The 18260-nt window shown below is 32.5% G+C and overlaps 1 protein-coding gene and 1 long non-coding RNA gene across 2 annotated transcripts; one reads left to right on the forward strand and one right to left on the reverse strand.

The window, feature by feature from the left end:
* The first annotated feature begins 3861 nt into the window (after positions 1–3861).
* LOC134697346 (uncharacterized) lies at positions 3862–5912 on the forward strand. Its single transcript, XR_010103104.1, has 3 exons — positions 3862–4279; positions 5024–5115; positions 5747–5912. It is a non-coding gene; the product is annotated as an uncharacterized LOC134697346 (long non-coding RNA).
* A 3551-nt stretch (positions 5913–9463) lies between these two features.
* Positions 9464–17076, reverse strand: LOC134697959 (uncharacterized). The gene is made up of 3 exons (XM_063560243.1): positions 16964–17076; positions 10181–11358; positions 9464–9664 (listed from the first exon to the last, which is right to left on the reverse strand). Exons 1-3 carry the CDS (start codon positions 16968–16970, stop codon positions 9464–9466), a joined length of 1386 nt encoding a protein of 461 aa, XP_063416313.1. The 5' UTR covers positions 16971–17076.
* Positions 17077–18260: the final 1184 nt, after the last annotated feature.

Consider the following 18260-nt stretch of genomic DNA (forward strand, 5'->3'; position numbering starts at 1 on the left):
TCGACAAAATTTCACGACATAAATAATGTCGCGACTAACATTTTGCTCACATTTTTTTCAAATTTACCCCTAACTTTTTTCAAAGAAAAAGCAGTTTGAAGTGATTATCAAAATTTAGATCATGACCTTGACCTTTGACCTTGACCTCATTTTTTAAGTTGGGACCCAAGGACACCAAATAAAGCGGTTCTAGGTTTTTACGCCTAAAGGTTAATGAGTTTATATGCATATCACTTATCTCAAATGCAAAAGGGGAAGTAACTCTCATATGGAGTCTCCGGATAGCTTCGGTCAATTTAAGATCCTAATCCTGAAGACGTAATGAGCAAATTATTAAAACAAATTTGTCGTAATCTTTTACGGTTACGGAGTAGTGGCCACAAGAAAAACAGTGTTTGGGGAGGTAACTCTTACAACGTAAAGTATTTGGTTACGCAGTTGTCAGTTTTTAAAGCGCATACACTTTACGATATCATATTCCAAAAATCTAAGCGACATCTTGTGAAACAACAATACTACGCAAGAAAGAAATTTGGCGGAAGAAAAAAAAAAAAATAATAATCAGAACAAAAACAATAGGTCTTTCATCCGAAAGGTGAAAGACCTAATAATATGTATGATTTATTTAATAATGTTCCATTTACAAATATTTTTGCATTTTTAAAAGAAATTGGAATTTATTATAGAATATAAAAATGTAATCATATTTAAGTCGTTTTTAATTTTTATCACGTTATCTTACTGTTGATTTTTATTTGTAAATAATCAATTTGCTTTAGTCTAGAATTTAAGTATATTGAAGGACTTTTTGTCTTATTTATAAAATATGCTTTAAGTTGAAAAAATATTCGAATAAGCTCTCGCCGCGATATAGCCTTTTTGTGCTAATGCGACAATCAATCAATCTAAAGGCTTTAATTTTTCAAATATTTTTTTTTAGAAAAACTAAAATCCACGAACTTAAAAACCCACGAACATGTAAATATTACGCAAACCACGAAAATTGATACCCACGAATTAAAGTACTTTCACGGCACATGAACTTCAATCATTAAGATTTTTTTTATCTAAAAAATCCTAAATGTTTTATAAACAAAACTTATAAAAATCCAGTTTTCAACCCACAAAATGTTTAGAGCACCTTAACTTTATAAATCATTTCAAATTTAGGTAAACATCAAGTGTCATGAAGGACATAACTTTAAATTATTTTTTAAACTATTATATTGGGTGAGGTATCAAACTAACGCAAAAGCAAACCTCCCCTAACCTTGGACACTGTGTTCTAGTGCAAAAAGATATGTACAAAATAAAGCGTTATCTCCACCATCTTCATTTTAATCAATCGTCACAAGACATGTTTTAATATTTCTAAAATTGAGAATGGAAATGGGGAATGTGTCAAAGAGACAACAACCCGACCAAATAATAACAGCAGAAGGTCACCAACAGGTCTTCAATGTAGCGAGAAATTTCCGCACCCGGAGGCGTCCTTCAGCTGGCCCCTAAACAAATATATACTAGTTCAGTGATAATGAACGCCATACTTATTTCCAAATTCTACACAAGAAACTAAAATTTAAATAATGCAAGTCTAACAAAGGCCAGAGGCTCCTGACTTGGGACAGGCGCAAAAATGCAGCGGGGTTAAACATGTTTGTGAGATCTCAACCCTCCGATCCCCCTATACCTCTAACCAATGTAGAAAAGTAAAAACATAACAATACGCACATTAAAATTCAGTTCAAGAGAACACATTTCACTCATGGACACGGGTCTGTACATGAAAGGTTCTGCTCAAAGCAAAAAGATTTTTTTTAGCACACATATTTTCCTTTACAAGTACGGCCAAGGTATTGTAGGAAGTCCGAAGACATTTGTCCCTCGAGATACCCGCTTGAACCCATCCCTATCAATCCACACAAGGTTTAACGGAGATCTAATAGATGGTTTAGGATTGAAGATGTGATGACATCCATATGCTTGTCTGCAAAGATACTAGGAAATATTATACGGGACGTACACACTATCTTGAATTCGCTCAATTTCATGGTTGGCTACACTTATAAGTCGGCATCGCACCTAAATTTACGAAACACAAAATCCATTGTCATTCAATGTTTCAACAAGATGTTTTGAACCAAACTTATGGTACATATGTAAAGCCAATCCTTAATGAAAAGGAGTGAAACTTTTGTTGATCACAAAAACGATTGACTCAACAACTGCCAAGTATTTACGCAATTTCTCTGGTGCCATTTCCTGAGAATAAACTTAGCTGTATGCAGTATCATCGAGTAACCAGAAATCAATTGCATTAAATACGAAGGCATTGGCTGAATTGAAGAAGGAAGAGACAGTTCATCCGAAGTTGGGTATTTTTCTGTGGAAATTTGTAGAGTTTCGATGTCTTTTCTAAGTATACTTGCAGCGTAATGCAATATCTGTCCGTTATTTGTGTTAAAACTGTTGACAATGAGATTTGAGGTCGGTTTTCAATTGACTAGCAGCTAATATGGCATCTCCAATAGTTATCTTGCTACTCAAGTTTATTTTAGATTTGCCTTGAACTTGTTGAAGTTGTATATCAACTGAGCTTCTATAAAAATCAATGAGTTTAGATTGCATTTAAGAATTGAATGCTTCTTTTTGTAAATTTATTATGTGGTAAAAGCGTTGACCGAAGTACATTTTGTATGAAGCGCGGAAGCGCTTCATTCTAAAAATGTACGCACGGTCAACGCTTTTACAACCCTTTAAAGTTTCAAAAAGAAGTATTCAATACTTATAATTACATTTTTTTTAGCTAAAATCATGAAAACACGTTTTTTATCCAGTTTTATTTAATTCACCTGTGCACTTTATTGTGGGATCTCGTGTCATCATGCATGATAAATGTTATTGTCTGATGCAATTGTTTACGATATAACATGTTAGCCAATCAGAATAACGTATTATAATGAAACTTACATATAATGTAATTATTTTACGGTAGAATAAATTTAAATTAGAATCAGTAGAAAGAAAAGATCTATATTTATCAAGTAACGTTGTCATGAGGAATGTCGTTTTTTCACTATAATATTGTTGTAAATAGCCTAAATAAAATTAATAAAAGCAGTATCGTCATCCGAGATTCCTGCTTCCAAGGGTTTAGATTTTTTTTTCGTATTAAGCAAATTTTTTTGTAATGCAACCAGAATGATAGAGTGCATGAAGTTCAAAAGATAGACGAGAAACTATATCAACTTTAAAATCATCGCAATTGCTTTCTGCCACGGATACAAATTCTTAATACGCTCATCTGATAGTTTTCTAAAATGTTTTGTTACAACAAAGTATAAAAGTGCTCCAGCTGAACGACTCAGTGCATTCCAAAACGCGTACAAACACCCAAAACTGAAGAAAACAGTCCGATAATTGTCTTTCGTCATTAAATGTCAGGTTAGAAGGTTCTTCGCTCTTAAAGGGGGAACATTTCTATTTACTTGTGTAACTTTTGTAGGATGAACGATGGTGAACTGCCTGCAGTTCTTCAAATTCACAGCTACATTGTATCGTATGAAACACCTTGACGTTCACTTAATCCAATCGTTTATTCATTGCAGTTACAAAAGTCCCAGCAGGCACTCAACGTTGAATAAACGTTGGAATGAGGTTGAAATGTGATCAACGTATATTCAACGTTGTAACAAAGTAACATTTTCAACGTTGAGAAATAAACAAATATTCAACGTTGAATTAACGTTGACAATTTCAACGTTGAAATTTGAAAGTTGATTCAACATTGAATTAACGTTAACTTATTTACTCATCGGGTAGGCCAATATAAAAAAAAAGCATTATCAAATGGTAATACATGCACAACCGTAATAGTATACACTTATAAAGAAAAGAATGAAATAGAATTTTCGTTTTCACATTGATAAAACAGTATAGTAACAACTATTGATCACTATTTAAACTTGAGTTGTGTCACGTTATGAGAAAAAAGGGGATAAGTCTTTGATACTGAATTTCTAGGGAATAAGAAATGTGAGTTATTTATTTTATTTCACATAATGTTAATTGGAACATAAGGATAATATGTAAAGAAATTTGAAATAGCAAGTTAATTATCTACAATGATCGCGATTTCTTTTATTCATATTTTCGCGGGATTTGAACAGGAAGTCGGATTGCCCATGCGCATTATTTAAACGCGCCTTTCCTGTATTTCAAAAAGAATAACAAAGGACGAGGTTGCAGAGAAACTGTCCGTTTATCACGCATATTTATGGTATGTAGATGTTTGTATGTGGCTATCACAGTTTTTCATATTTATGAATTGTGTTTAGAAACTCTGAATTAGTATCCATATTCCACAATCAGAAAAAAATATAACGTCAACATTCATTGCAAACAGATCAGAACACCTGGAAGAGCCATCATATATATAATTTCCTCTAGTTATGCTATTTTTGAGAGCATTTAATGCGAAAGCATATTTAGTTTCATATTTAAGTTAAAGTTAAAATTTATACATTTATTATGCTTAAAGATTCAAAAAAGAAAAAAAGGGGGATAAGCAAGTGTTTACATTGTTGCGCTCAGGTAAATTTCCATACATGTTTATTATATACTATATATATGCGATTCGTTTAGTTTAACATTAAGGCTTGGTAAAGCACATACTTTTTGAGATTATAAATTTCAACTGGACAACAAAGTATTGAATTCGAATGATCATGTGATGAAAATTGATACTTATTTTTACAAAAACATTAAATAATTAAAAAAAAAATAGTATTATTTCACGCTATGTCTATGAGAGGACAACTATAGAAAATTATGATAACTTTTCACCTAATTAATCTTTCTACAAAATTCATTCTTTTTTAATTATTTTTTAAAACGAGTCAGTTTGACACTTATGATATCTGATCTTAAGGTGATCTCTGACGCCTGTTTACATTAATGTGTATGTAACCTTGCGCTGAAGGTTTGCAGTCCATTATCATAACATGCATTATTTATTTTACAGTTTCTTGTCAAACAAATCATTGGCTGTAATGCATCAAGTGGAGCAAAATCCAAAATCAGTTTTGGAAATGCCAGTCTTTAAAATCATCAAAGGTAGGTTATTTGTCTGCATAACTTTTTACCATTTGTGTTCAAAGATTTATCTGTTGTTTATTCTAATTTTGTTAACCTTACATACAAAAAATGTACCATATATTATATTACATGTATGTTTATCTTTATATCTGAACTATTCGACTTAAGCTATTTTTTAATGTTAATGGACGTCGACTTGGGCAGTCATCAATAAAAAAAAAACATCATAGGTAAAGTGTTTTCATTGTTTTAGTTAAACCCAAAGTCTTACAAAACTCAGTTTGGAGCTTCTTCATTAACAAAAAACTAACAATATAAAAAAGAAGATGTGGTATGATTGCCAATGAGACAACTATTCACAAAAGACCAAAATGACACAAACATTAACAACTATAGGTCACGGTACGGCCTCCAACAATAAGCAAAGCCCTTACCGCATAGTCAGCTATAAAAGGCCCCGATAAGACAATGTAAAACAATCATAGTAAACATTAATGTATATATTTTTTATTAAAGAAACCTTATTACAATATGTGCTTTGTCTTTCTGCTTTTGTTTAGTTTCAATGCTTCTAGGAACAAATTGAAAGAGGCTCAAAAATCTTTTCACGACATACAATTTATATTTCTTTTAATCTGATTTTTTCCAGAGGTTAAATATACTGCAAAAGTATAAAGATGTCATTGGGAAATACACATCTGATAAAGACCCCTCCTGCTTAAAGTCTACCTACCGCAGAAATATCTTGAAGTGGTGGAAGAATGATGACATTCAATCAGGACAAACAGAGACAAAGATAACAAATGAATTTATAAAATAAATATTGTATCAAAAGAAAAGTGATTGTATTACTTAATTTGATATTGTTCCTGAGTATGTATTCATTTAATGGTTTATATCAATTATTGGTGTGAGGGTAATATTTATATTTATATATACATAACATATTTGTATATAAAATCAAGGACCTTTGGTTTTTGTGGAGATTTGTCTGCCCGTTAGTGGTTAGCAGTCATGCAGCAACTTCTTATTGTAATAAGTATTGTGATCATCCTGAACACAAGTTGGATCTTATTATGTCTTCATGATTCTTGGGATATACTTCTTTTAAGAAGGGCTTAACATTTGTTGGTCGTTAAAAAAAACTACTTTCAACTTGTGAGAATTATTTAGAACTATATATATTCAACATCTTCTTTCCTCTCTGTTAGGAGATCCTTCCTGTGGTGTCGGGGATGTTGTTTCAGTAACAGTTGATGTATTTATTTAGATGCTTCCCATTTAGCTTATCTATTTGGTTTATATGTATCTTGGTGAGAGAAAAACACATTAAAAAAAGTGTACACTAAGGCTGTCTACCATATAACAACAGCAAAAATTTGGAGAGCAGGTAAAAATGTGTATGCAGCTTAATAATTTATTTCATTAATATACTTTCAACTACTATTCAACCTTGAATCAACGTTGAATGGATGTTGAAACTTCAACGTTGAAATGTCAACGTTAATTCCAATTTTCAAAATCAAACATAAATTTGACATTGTTTCAACGTTGAGAAACAACCTTGTTTCAACGTTGAATCAACGTTGAGTGCCTGCTGGGGTCAACTTCACTATACTAGTAAATTGACTCAAACTTTCAGTCAATGTTTTTTTTTGCATATTAAGTACTGCATAAAATTTAACGACTTTTGTCCTTTCTTCGGACTCGAAGGAACAAGTTTCAATGGACTTGAACAATCGTACATGGCGCGGAATATTAACTTAAACTTTCCGTCAATTATTTGGATTTTTACAATAAGACTTTTCTGACAAAGTATATTTGATGTTTTATAACAAAAACACATAGAATATAAACATATACAAACAATGTATGTGCCATATATGAGCGCACTTTGATTGAAAATATTTGTATAAAATAGCGAAAACGATAGTAATTTTATATATCAGTTGACGGCAAATTATTGACTAATACACAAAAAGGGATGGAAGGGAAGTAATAAGGTTCCGTGTTGAAATTGAAGTTGTTTACTCTATATTTCTATATTTATAAGTTTTTTCATATTTAGGTTCTGAAAATTTTATCAGTAACTAGTTTTATATAATACAAATACTAAACATATTATGGAATAATTTTTATTACTACTATGAAAATGAAACTAATTTAAAAAAAGTTTGTGTCTGAATTTGCAATTAAAATAGCCTCTTTTTTAAACAAACAAAACTTAGCAAATATAATAGATTAGAAGAAAATAAAATACTGAATAGCATATTTTAAAAGTTGACAATAGCTCCAGAAAAAAACCCCATTTCAATCAATTGTAAGCAGACATACAAAAATCTTCATTTTGAAAAAGGTTTTTGAAACTCTCCAATATACTACCAGTCATTAAAAAGACTTTTTTTTAAAAATGTGACCGTACAAAATTCAGAGCAAAAAATAAAAAAAGATATATTTGTCTTTAACTTAAGACCATTTTGAGCCGTGTGTTATTAAACTCGTAATCTGGACGACTTTTTACACTTCTGTCACTGCACTATAAACTATTAACTATACATTCAGTGTATTTTGTTGATATCTAGCCATAGTTTTTCCCATATATTTTTTTTAATTTCAAAACAGTTAGACATTGCAAATAACTGATGTTATGTTATCGGATATATAGATAGATACAATCATGTAAATACTTTATTCTCTAAAATCTCAATACAAGTTTACAGAGAAACATACGATACAAATACAAATACAAGAGTTTAGGTAAACAAATGCAGTATGATCACCTAAAATGATATACAAAAATATGGGGGGGGGCGAACATTTTTAGTCACATGTATATTAAACGGTGGAAAACTCCATAGAAAAACATCAGTAAGATGATTTAGCATTTGCATTCATCATTCCTGTACCAAGTCAGGAATGACCATTGTTATATCATAGTTCGTTTCTGTGTGTGTTGCATTTTAGTGATGTCTTTCTGTTGTGTCGTTGTTTTCCTCTTATATTTGATGTGTTTCCCTCAGTTATATTTTGTAACCCGGGTGTATTTAAATTTATTCTGTTTATCGGTTATTCAAAAAAAAAATCACTACAATAATAGAGAAAATAACAAACGAACTTCTTTTTCGCGTCGAATCACGGCGAATCACACTTGACGTCACAGGCTGCATTATGTCATTTGAAATGTATCACAGTGCAGTAAACATGGCGTTTTCTTCCACAAAATATTGAAAAAGGAATTATTGCATGCGTTTCATTCATATTCTGCTTTGGACATGACACTAACAATGGCAAATATAATGGTAGCATACCGGTAAGTCAAATTTCTGTATTTTTCAAAAAGCATCAGCATAGTGATAGTCAGAAATAAGAATGATACGAATCAGCAGATTTTTCATCGATCATCATTTTGAATTTGAGTTCAATGACAAGTTATTATTATATTTTATTAGGTTTAGTGGATAAAATTTCATTAATTTTGTTATTATTCGCGCAAAGTTCATCATGAAAACGAGTACATTGATTTCAAATAATTTTAAGAAAGCACTGTGAGGAGACATTTATACAGGAAGCAATGTAAGCTGACTGTAAATTATCTAAACTAGCTCATTTCCTGTCGTCTTCATAATTATTTCAAACATTTTAATAGACGTCACTAAACTTTTAGCTTATTATTCATGCTTTTTCATCTATTTTTAACCCGGACCAGAAATATGAAACTTGGAGTTTAAATTGAGGCGATAACCTGTAATTTCAGACGCGAATATTGGTAGGCGACCCTGGTCACAGTCACCCCCTATAAAGGCTATATAAGTATGGTCAAAGCAGACTTTTATAATTCGGTGCCCCCAAGTTTACCCCCCTTTTTAAAATTTATCCTAGATCCGCATATGAATATCACGGTTCACTTGTTTGTTCTTTGTTCTATGAATATCTGTCACATCTTTTAAAATTGTATATGATGGTCCCAAAAAGATGTCGAAAATGCGTAAATTTCATTTTTTTTTCTAGCTGATCCCATGCGATAGCGGTACCTTTTTCGTAACTATTTATGTGTTGCGTTTAAATATAAATTGTAACACTTTATAGTGACTGAACAGGTGAAAAAAATACTTGCTATGTATTGTCTACTATTGGTATTGTATGAATAAAAAATCTCGTGCGTTTCTGCGAAAAAAAATCACGCGCAATTTTGTGAATAAAAGGGGAAAGTAGATCTTTACGCGATACATTCGCGCATGTCATTTGCGTACTAACCCAATAATTTTTATATCACGGCTAGTCCACTGATACTGACAGCGAGTACACATCAAAGGAAAAATGTACAAATTACCGATAAATTCAATATAAGCATATTCGACGCCAGTAGCTACCATCCGACTCTGTTTCTGGGTTTGAATTTTAAAGCTTGCTTGTATGCTCGCTTTGCTGATTTTTTGTTGCCTGACAATTCAAAGGTAAGGCCAAGCGTGTTGTAAGATACATATTTCTCATAAGAATTTCCTGTGAAATAATTTGTGTCTATAGTTGTTTGTAGATCTCTGATTGAATCTCGATACCTGCTGGTATTCTTAAGATGATAATGACATAAAAAACAAAGAAAATATGCATACACAACAGGTGGAATATTGTATATTCCCTCTCCCTCTTCCGGTATTTCTTTCGGTCTTAATGAGATAAGATCTAATACATTTACCAGCATGAATTTACATAGCTTTGGAATCGACATATTCTTCAAAAGGTTCAGGTTTAATAATGCATGCTGGTCAGATGAAGCATTCATACCATGGTAAAGCTTTTCAGATGAACATTTTGATAGAGAATACTGCAGTATGTCAAGAGCTATATAGTACTGCTTTCTTTTATAGAAGAACGAAGCTAACATCAGCCATCCAGACACAGCATCATGGTGCATATTCTGCAGTAGACTGCTTAAGCGGGTATTATATTTCTTATACGTAAATTTGTTTCCGGATGTAAATTCAAATGTTTGAAACTGATCACTTATACAAGAAAACTTTGACATAAAATGCAAATACAAATATTTTATATTTGAACTTTCCAAAGATAAAATTAAATGAATTGCTTTTTCATAATCAAATGTGCGCATATGAGCCTGATATGCAATATAGAAAATTCGGGAGAACAATAGTTTACGAATGTCTACATGTGAACAACTTTGTTCTTTGTATATTCCAGATGTTAGTTTGTGGCCATTCGGGATTTGGTCTGAGAATAAGATGCATTTCCATCCATAACTATTTAAAATATGCAGCTTATTCAAGAGTATTTCACGTGCGTATTTGTTTATCTTATTCTCAAATAAATTATTCTCAGGAACGAAGAAATGTGGACAAACTAAGTATTCAACAAAATATAGAAGTCTCCTGAAACATCTCATAAATAATGGTATTAAATTGTTAGGTTTCCATACTAACGGAGGTAATTCTTCAGATATCCAGAACACAATTGTTTTCATGAAATATGAACAAAGCAGTTCTTTACAAGACAGGTCAATAGCTATAACGTCTTTGAGAAGAATTTTCATCAGAACATAACATAGGAACTGTGTATGTCTAAAAGAATATATAAGAAGTTTTTCTGCCACGGAAAAGGATATTCGCCAATCTAAATCTTCTTTAGGAGATCCTTTTACACCTATAGGTACAAAGAGAACGCCGTGTTGTATAATAGACTGCTTAACATCGGAACTTGGCCACGAGTTATTTGATCGTGTTATCCAATGTTTTGCTTGTGGTATCCAAGACGTACTACGAAAGCACAATGCAATGTCCAATGTGTCATTGGTGTCGGACAAACATGGCCCGTGAATATTTGGACATCTTAGGTCTGTCATTTGTTCTTTAAGTTTAGCGTTTGAAAGATAATAGTTTCCTCCCATCTCCTCTAAAAATCTTCCGAAGAAAAACCGACCTGTGAAATACCGTAGACGTAGACGTACGAAACATGGTTGGCAATCTTCAGTTTCCATTTCAAAATACGTTATATTAGGTTTAAAATAATTGTTTTTGTCCTCACACACCTCAGCAAATTTGCAAACGTACATGACATCTAAATCACTACCTCTCATCACAAGCCCTTCTCCAAAACTTCCACTTGTGATAAATGTGCAATTTCGCATTGTTTGTATGTAGTCTTTGGCATTGTTCATCATTCTGATTGTTTTTACGTGTTTCTCTGTTCCAGTAATATTATGACTTAGATACCGATGTAAAGCTATTGATGCATTTTGTCTTATTGGTTCTGTAAAAAAATAAGTTCAATTTGTTATACTTAAATAAAATGTTATTAACGATGAGGAACAAACAAGAATGTGTCCTTAGTACAAGGATGCCTCACTCGCACTATCATTTTCTATGTTCAGTGGACCTTGAAATCACGGTTAAAACTATAATTTGGCATTAAAATTAGAAATTCAACTTTATCAAAAACTACCTTGACCAAAAACTTTAGCCCGAAGCGGGACAGACAGACAGCCGGACGAACGTACAGACCAACAGATACACAGACCGGAAAACATATTGCCCTGTGGGGTATACAAAAGTTAAAACAATCATTAAGGCATTAAAGTTCAATGAGACAGGAAGCGAGTCATAATAATAAGAAAATGACATACTACTTTTATCTACTAGTATTCTGGAATGGCTATATAATGAATATTTATGGCATACATTTGTATTATTCAATGGCTTTTTCCCTCTGGCTGCACTAGAGACAACTGACACCTTTTCAGATTGGTGACCTATCAATTTGGATTTATTAATGCAAAGGTATTATCAAAACGGGATAGGAAAGTGACCTGACAGATATATGTGTCCTTAATATAGGTTACATTAATAGCAGTGTTGACTGTAGTGATACTTTGGGTTTTCATAAAAATGTCTTTTATCTTTTTATTACATTGTATCAATTCGCCGGCACACAAAAAATGTAAAAAAAAGTAATTTTTCTTAAACTGTTTGGGTTTTTTTCAGTATCATTTGAAAACATTGAAATCAGCTAAAAAAACATATTTGCACGTATTTAACATTATAACTTAACACTTTGATGACAAAAATAGTGATATATATGTTCCGGACCATATGAGTATCTGGACCATACGCGTATCAAAAGTATACGTGTTGATTACCCCGACCATACGCGTATGGTCGGACCGTACGCGTATGGTCGGGGTAATCAACACGTATACTTTTAAACTCTTCATTTGGTTGTTACGTCATTAAATGTCATTTTATTATATATTAAAAAAACTTACAAAAAAAAAACAGTTTCACACAGTGTATATTGCTAACTATTTGTAAGTACAATAATAAGATGTCAAAATCAGATGAACATAGTGTAAAAAGGAATTTTATTGTTTAAAGTAGGTGACAACACCGGAAAGGTCATGATTTTTTTTTAAAAAGTGAAATATTAAAAGTGTATTTACTATGTTTCCTTATTTTTTTCTATTGTTTATTTCTATACTTTTATTCTTATCTTAATTATAAGACCGGTAAAATAGCATTTAAGAGCCATGGAATAGCTACTGTCTTTGTTTAATTTGATCCGTGATATTCATTTTACAATATTGGAGATCTATACGATCTAGAGTTTCTTAACACCGTAGACACATCGGAATCGTCTGAGTCGATATCACTGCACGCAGCCAAAACAACCCATCCGCTCAGAAAAGCTACATGTATGGTACCGTGTGAATGCCATTTCAAGTATACAAAAGCAAACACGAATACAATTAGCGATGAAAACTAAGATCAACCGACTGTGCCTTTAATATTTAATGTTTATGTAGCTTTTGAAATGTAAAATTAATACGTATTATTTTTATTGTATATTTGAAAAAAATACCTATATGGTCCAAATACTCATATGGTCCGTTAATAACCAAACGAGTATAATACTCATATGGTCCGACCATACGCGTATGGTCGGACCATATGAGTATACGCATATGGTCATGACAATACGCGTATGGTCCAAATACTCATATGGTCCGGAACATATACACGAAGGATTATAAAAGACCAAATATAAAAAGATACTTACCTGCCATGATTAATGTAATTTTTCATAAAATGAAACTGACGCTTATATATACTACATGTAGTCATCCTTTAAATACGCCTACATTTATTACATCACAATTATTAATAAGATATTAGATACTTCCTTAAAGCAACTCGGAGAAGAAAAGTCCCATTTCACATATCTATTAAAAGTTATAGAAGTTAGATATTTGTCTCACAATATACATGGCATTTTTTTATCGACTTTATTTCGTTTCCCCATCACCATAGTAAGGTGTCATAGAATATTGACGCGGAGGCCAACAAATTGAAAAAAGCAGTCAAGTTGTAATAAATTATGCAACATTTACAGCCGCTGTAACTTGGATATCATATTCCTGATTCATATTATCACATTTGGTGTAAAACCATGACAGCTATCGTTTTTAATGAATTTCAATGACTTTTCGTTTTGTTTCTCTCTTTCTTTTTTTTTTATCAATTTCACCATTTGATTGTAAGTGCATTGATCCAGTTTACAAAATAATTAAGTAGAAACCATGCGTTATATTTATATAGTATTTTCTATTACACCCAATTCACAATAACCTTGACAAATCTAACTCCTAGTCTTGTTAAAAGTCTTTTGGACTGCCTTTTTTGCAATAGTTATCCCTTTAGGCGCGGTTTGCACGTGTCAGTGTGAGATCATCCCGATGACCGGTTTAAATATGTTTAATTAACAATGAGTTTGTATCCATTCGTCCTGGTGTATGTGTTTGAATCGTTGGACTATATGCTAAAGGTCTTGAGTTCATAAATTTTGAAAGTTAGTCTTTTTCGAATAATTAATTATAAGTTTTATTGTGGATTAACCATTCCCGCCAAAATGTCACAAAACAGAGTAAAGCTTGCAAAACAAAAAAACTCAAATTGGAGTGATCTGGTGGGGGTGGTCCGGCTCAGATCACCCCGTGGAACTTCAGAACAAAAGAGCTGGGAAGTAAACTACTTTATTAAAATTGAGAATGGAAATGTGTCAAAGCGATAACAACCAGACCATAGAGCAGACAACAGCCGAAGGCCACCAATGGGTCTTCAATGTAGCGAGAAACTCCCTCACCCGGAGGCGTCCTTCAGCTGGCCCCTAAACAAATATATATACTATTTCAGTGATAATGGACGCCATACTAATCTCCGAATAATACACAAGAAACATAAATTAAAAATCATACAAGACTTACAAAGGCTCCTGACTTGGGACAGGCGCACAATTGCGGCGGGGTTAAAACATGTTTTAGAGATCTCAACCTTTCCCCTATACCTCTAGCCAATGTAAAAAAAAACACAACAATGCAAACAGTAAAACTCAGTTTAAGAGAAGACCGAGTCCAATGTCAGAATATGAAACAAAATAAAATAAACAAAATGACAATAATACATAAATAACCACAGACTACAAGCAGTTACTGACATTCCAATTCCAGACCTCAATTAAACTGATTGAAAGATTATGTCTTCAATATATGAATATTAGACACAATCCCTCTTATTATGGGTTTATTATTTATTGATGAGTATACCATCATGAAATATATGAGAAGAACATAACCCGTGTCATGCCAACAACTGGGTTTAGAATACTAAGTACATGTATTCCATTCCGATGCATAAACCCTATAAGTGAATCAATATTAAAGCCAAAATATGCAATCTTTAATGACCTGACAACAGTATCGTAACTATATCCCTTCTTAATAAGTCTGTTTAAAGGTTTTGTTAACTTTTGATGTGAATACTGACATGTTTGTGCTTTGTAAAGAATATTAACATAAAAGATTGGATGTGAAATATCTCAACGTATAAGATGTCTGCATGTTGAGTTATATTTACAATGATTTCCTTATACCGATGATAAAATTTAGTAAATGTTTGGACTAGTTTGTGATATCGAAAACCCTGCTGTAATAATTTTTCAGTAATACATAAGTTTCTCTCGCTAAAATATAATACGTTGTAACATACACAAGCGAATCGTACAAGTTGAGATATATAAACACCATAAGATGGTGACAAGGGAACGTCACCATCTAAAATTTTACTTTATTGTCTATTTTTGTCCTTTGTATCCCAATGACCTCTTTAGAAAACTATTACATTGTAAGTAATGCTTCTGTTATACATATATGATGCGACTGTCATACAAGAGAAAGGTTTAGCGCTATTAAATCAGGTTCAATCCACCATTTTCTACATTTGAGAATGCCGGTACCAAGTTAGGAATATGACAGTTGTTGTTCATTCGTTTGATGTGATTTATCATTGGATTTTGCCATTTGATTAGGGACTTTCCGTTTTGAATTTTCCTCGCAGTTCAGTATATTTGTTATTTTACTTTTTTCGAATACCAGATAATTAGTTTGTTTGGTGTTAAAAGTTCTTTAATTACTTAATTACTCTTTTTTGTCTAATCTAGTTTGCTAATGGATAACATGTAACCCAAAAGGCATGTTTGTATCGCGTTGATTTTTTCGTTTTAATTGTTTCACATTTTTCAGAATCAGAATAAAATTTGCGTTTTTTTTTTAGCTGCCTTTTCTACCATTTTAGGAACCTCAATTCTGTCCTTTTGTGTGACAGGTGGGATTTTACCATTAAAACCGATTAAAGACACATAAGATTGCGCATCAGTATACTTGGTTTCGAATATTTCAACGGGTCTATTTTTCTTAAACAGTCTTTCATAACTTTCAAAATGAAGCATCATTTCTTACTTTGTACTCGGAGAACTGGTTTTCTGTGTGATTTGGAACTCTACTTCTAGGTGTAGGTTTCGAATTTTCGTCTGCAATGCTTTTCTTTCCTCGCGACTTTTTTTTTGTTTTTTCGTTCTGTCAACAAATCAGAAAAGTAGAATATCGGCCATTCTTGCACCCATTATTTATTTTGTTTTTGTTAGCCTTATAGACCTTCGAATGAATTTCATATCGTTGATTTTTTATATGATACTTTACAGGATTAAGATCGATTTGGAAATCATTGCTTACGACCCAGGGACACTGTTGTAATGGACGAGTGTGGCTTTCACAAGAGTAGATTCGCCGAAAATTCCCTGAGATTTATTTTGCGACACCGGCACGCATATTTATTATATGAACCTCTTTACCACCCAGCTTTGAATACATGTGAAGTATGTTTTAAGGTAATGAAAAACTATTTGCATAAGGCCTTCATATGAGTGCTAGTTAAAATTATAAATATACATGGTATCATGTATTTGTAGCAACTACACTAAAGTTAAAGGTATAAAGATAAATAAAAACAAATTTCATTTTTAACGAATGTTTGTATTTTTGTGATTGTTTGAAATTTTCCTTGTGTAGCATCACCTTTTAATTATATTTTAATTGGAAAAGTATGTACGCACCAACACAACAACTTTTGACTTGGTGAGATTATGTCTCTACATTGTAGTTGTCATACAACCTCTCGAGCATTATTGTGTCGTTTCTTGGACTAGCACGATGGTTCCACAATGAAGATAACGATGAAAAACTGCATTTGCAGTCGTTTTCATACAAATGGTTTATAAAATGACGTACTTGTGATGTCTTGTAATAAAAAGAAATCGTATTATATAATTCATTTACAATTCTTGTTTCAATGCATATTCCAAAAATATGTGCAAATTTGAAGGCTCTCAAAAACCTTATTTTCATGGGCCAATACATGACCATATTGCCCCTACTCCTTAAAACAATATCACGTCCATGATACAATTTCGTTGCACACTTAAGGATACATAAAACATAAATAGCATTAGCTAACTGGTTTGACCTTACCTTCCATGATCCAATTAATATTTGGTAGAATCCTTGCTTGTTTAATGAATAAAATGTGATCTTTATTATTACATTCGTCAAATTTCGAAACTATTTCAACATGTTTTACATTTATTTCGTTATTACTGCGCAACAAGTGCGTTTAAGATTTCCTTATATACCATTTAATGTGAGTTATTAAGTTTCAATTTCCATTCATGTGTAGCGTGATGAACTTTGATTTAAAATTTGTCTTTTTATCAAATTGACCTCAGCAGGATGTAATTGCTTAAATTCATTTCATTTTTCACATATTTATCGTTAGTTGCGTGGAAATATGTAATCATTTTCAATACGTTTTATCATTTATTTTGAATAATTGTCACATTTTTCCAAAGAAATATAATTATGAATTATTTTTAATTTATTAACTTTATTATTAGTTTTCTGCACTTTAAAATATTGGCTTGGTTTTTGTTTTACAGTAGTGACTACGCTACGTAGTGAATGAGTCAAAACTGTTAAACTTTATTATACAACTTTATTAAGGTCCGTGTGGTATATCTATCATTGTGTTTTTTTTTTTTTTATTAAAGATGATATTTGAGGAAGTATTTTGAAGACAAAAGTTTAAAAAATTTAGGATTCATTTATATATATAAGTGTAAAAGTTTAAAGCATATGGCAAAATATTTTAAAATTCTTTACAAGTGTTTGAAAGGAAAACCCTCCGGTGGATCGCTATCCTTGCCGTGGTCGGGGGCTTGCGTGTCTCAGTGACCCCAAGAGCTATGCCAGCTGGAGCTTCGTCTCCTGGTAGGGTTGCCCATGCTGGACAGGTCGAAGGGTAGAGACCAGACTAAAGTGATCCGAACACCGTGAGATGCCCGAAGTTTTGAATAAAATAGACTCTCCAACCCGTTTACCGTGGGTTGCTTCCCGTGTCTGTGATTGACGAGATCCTTGTGGATGAGGGCTATAGCCAGACTCCTTACGGTCAGAAAATACCCGGACGGACGAGACTATGGTTCAATAAGCTGCTTTGGCTCCTATATCATCTAAACGGGAGGTCGGATGGACCCGGTTCGATCAATCGGCTGGTCATGTCGAGCCCTTCAGTTAATCCTCAACAATAAGCTTTCTTGTAACAATTTTCATTATAAAAGTGTCATGTGTTTTAAATTAAGCTATTTATATTTCGGATAACTGAAGAAGGCGATGGCTTATGGGTCAATCAAGTGGTACGCTTTCTATTTCGCTTGATGAATACGCTCTGCTTGAGTATACTGTTCTTGGAACATCTGGTGCTTTCCGCAGT

This window comes from Mytilus trossulus, chromosome 14, assembly GCF_036588685.1.
Source record: "Mytilus trossulus isolate FHL-02 chromosome 14, PNRI_Mtr1.1.1.hap1, whole genome shotgun sequence".
Lineage (NCBI taxonomy): Eukaryota > Metazoa > Mollusca > Bivalvia > Mytilida > Mytilidae > Mytilus > Mytilus trossulus.

Bases quoted from the DNA above. Each gene is read 5' to 3' on its own strand.
- LOC134697959 (XM_063560243.1), bottom strand. The intron at 9,665-10,180 runs GCAATTCATTTA...TATCATCTTAAG, and splicing joins GCACATTTGATTATGAAAAA to AATACCAGCAGGTATCGAGA.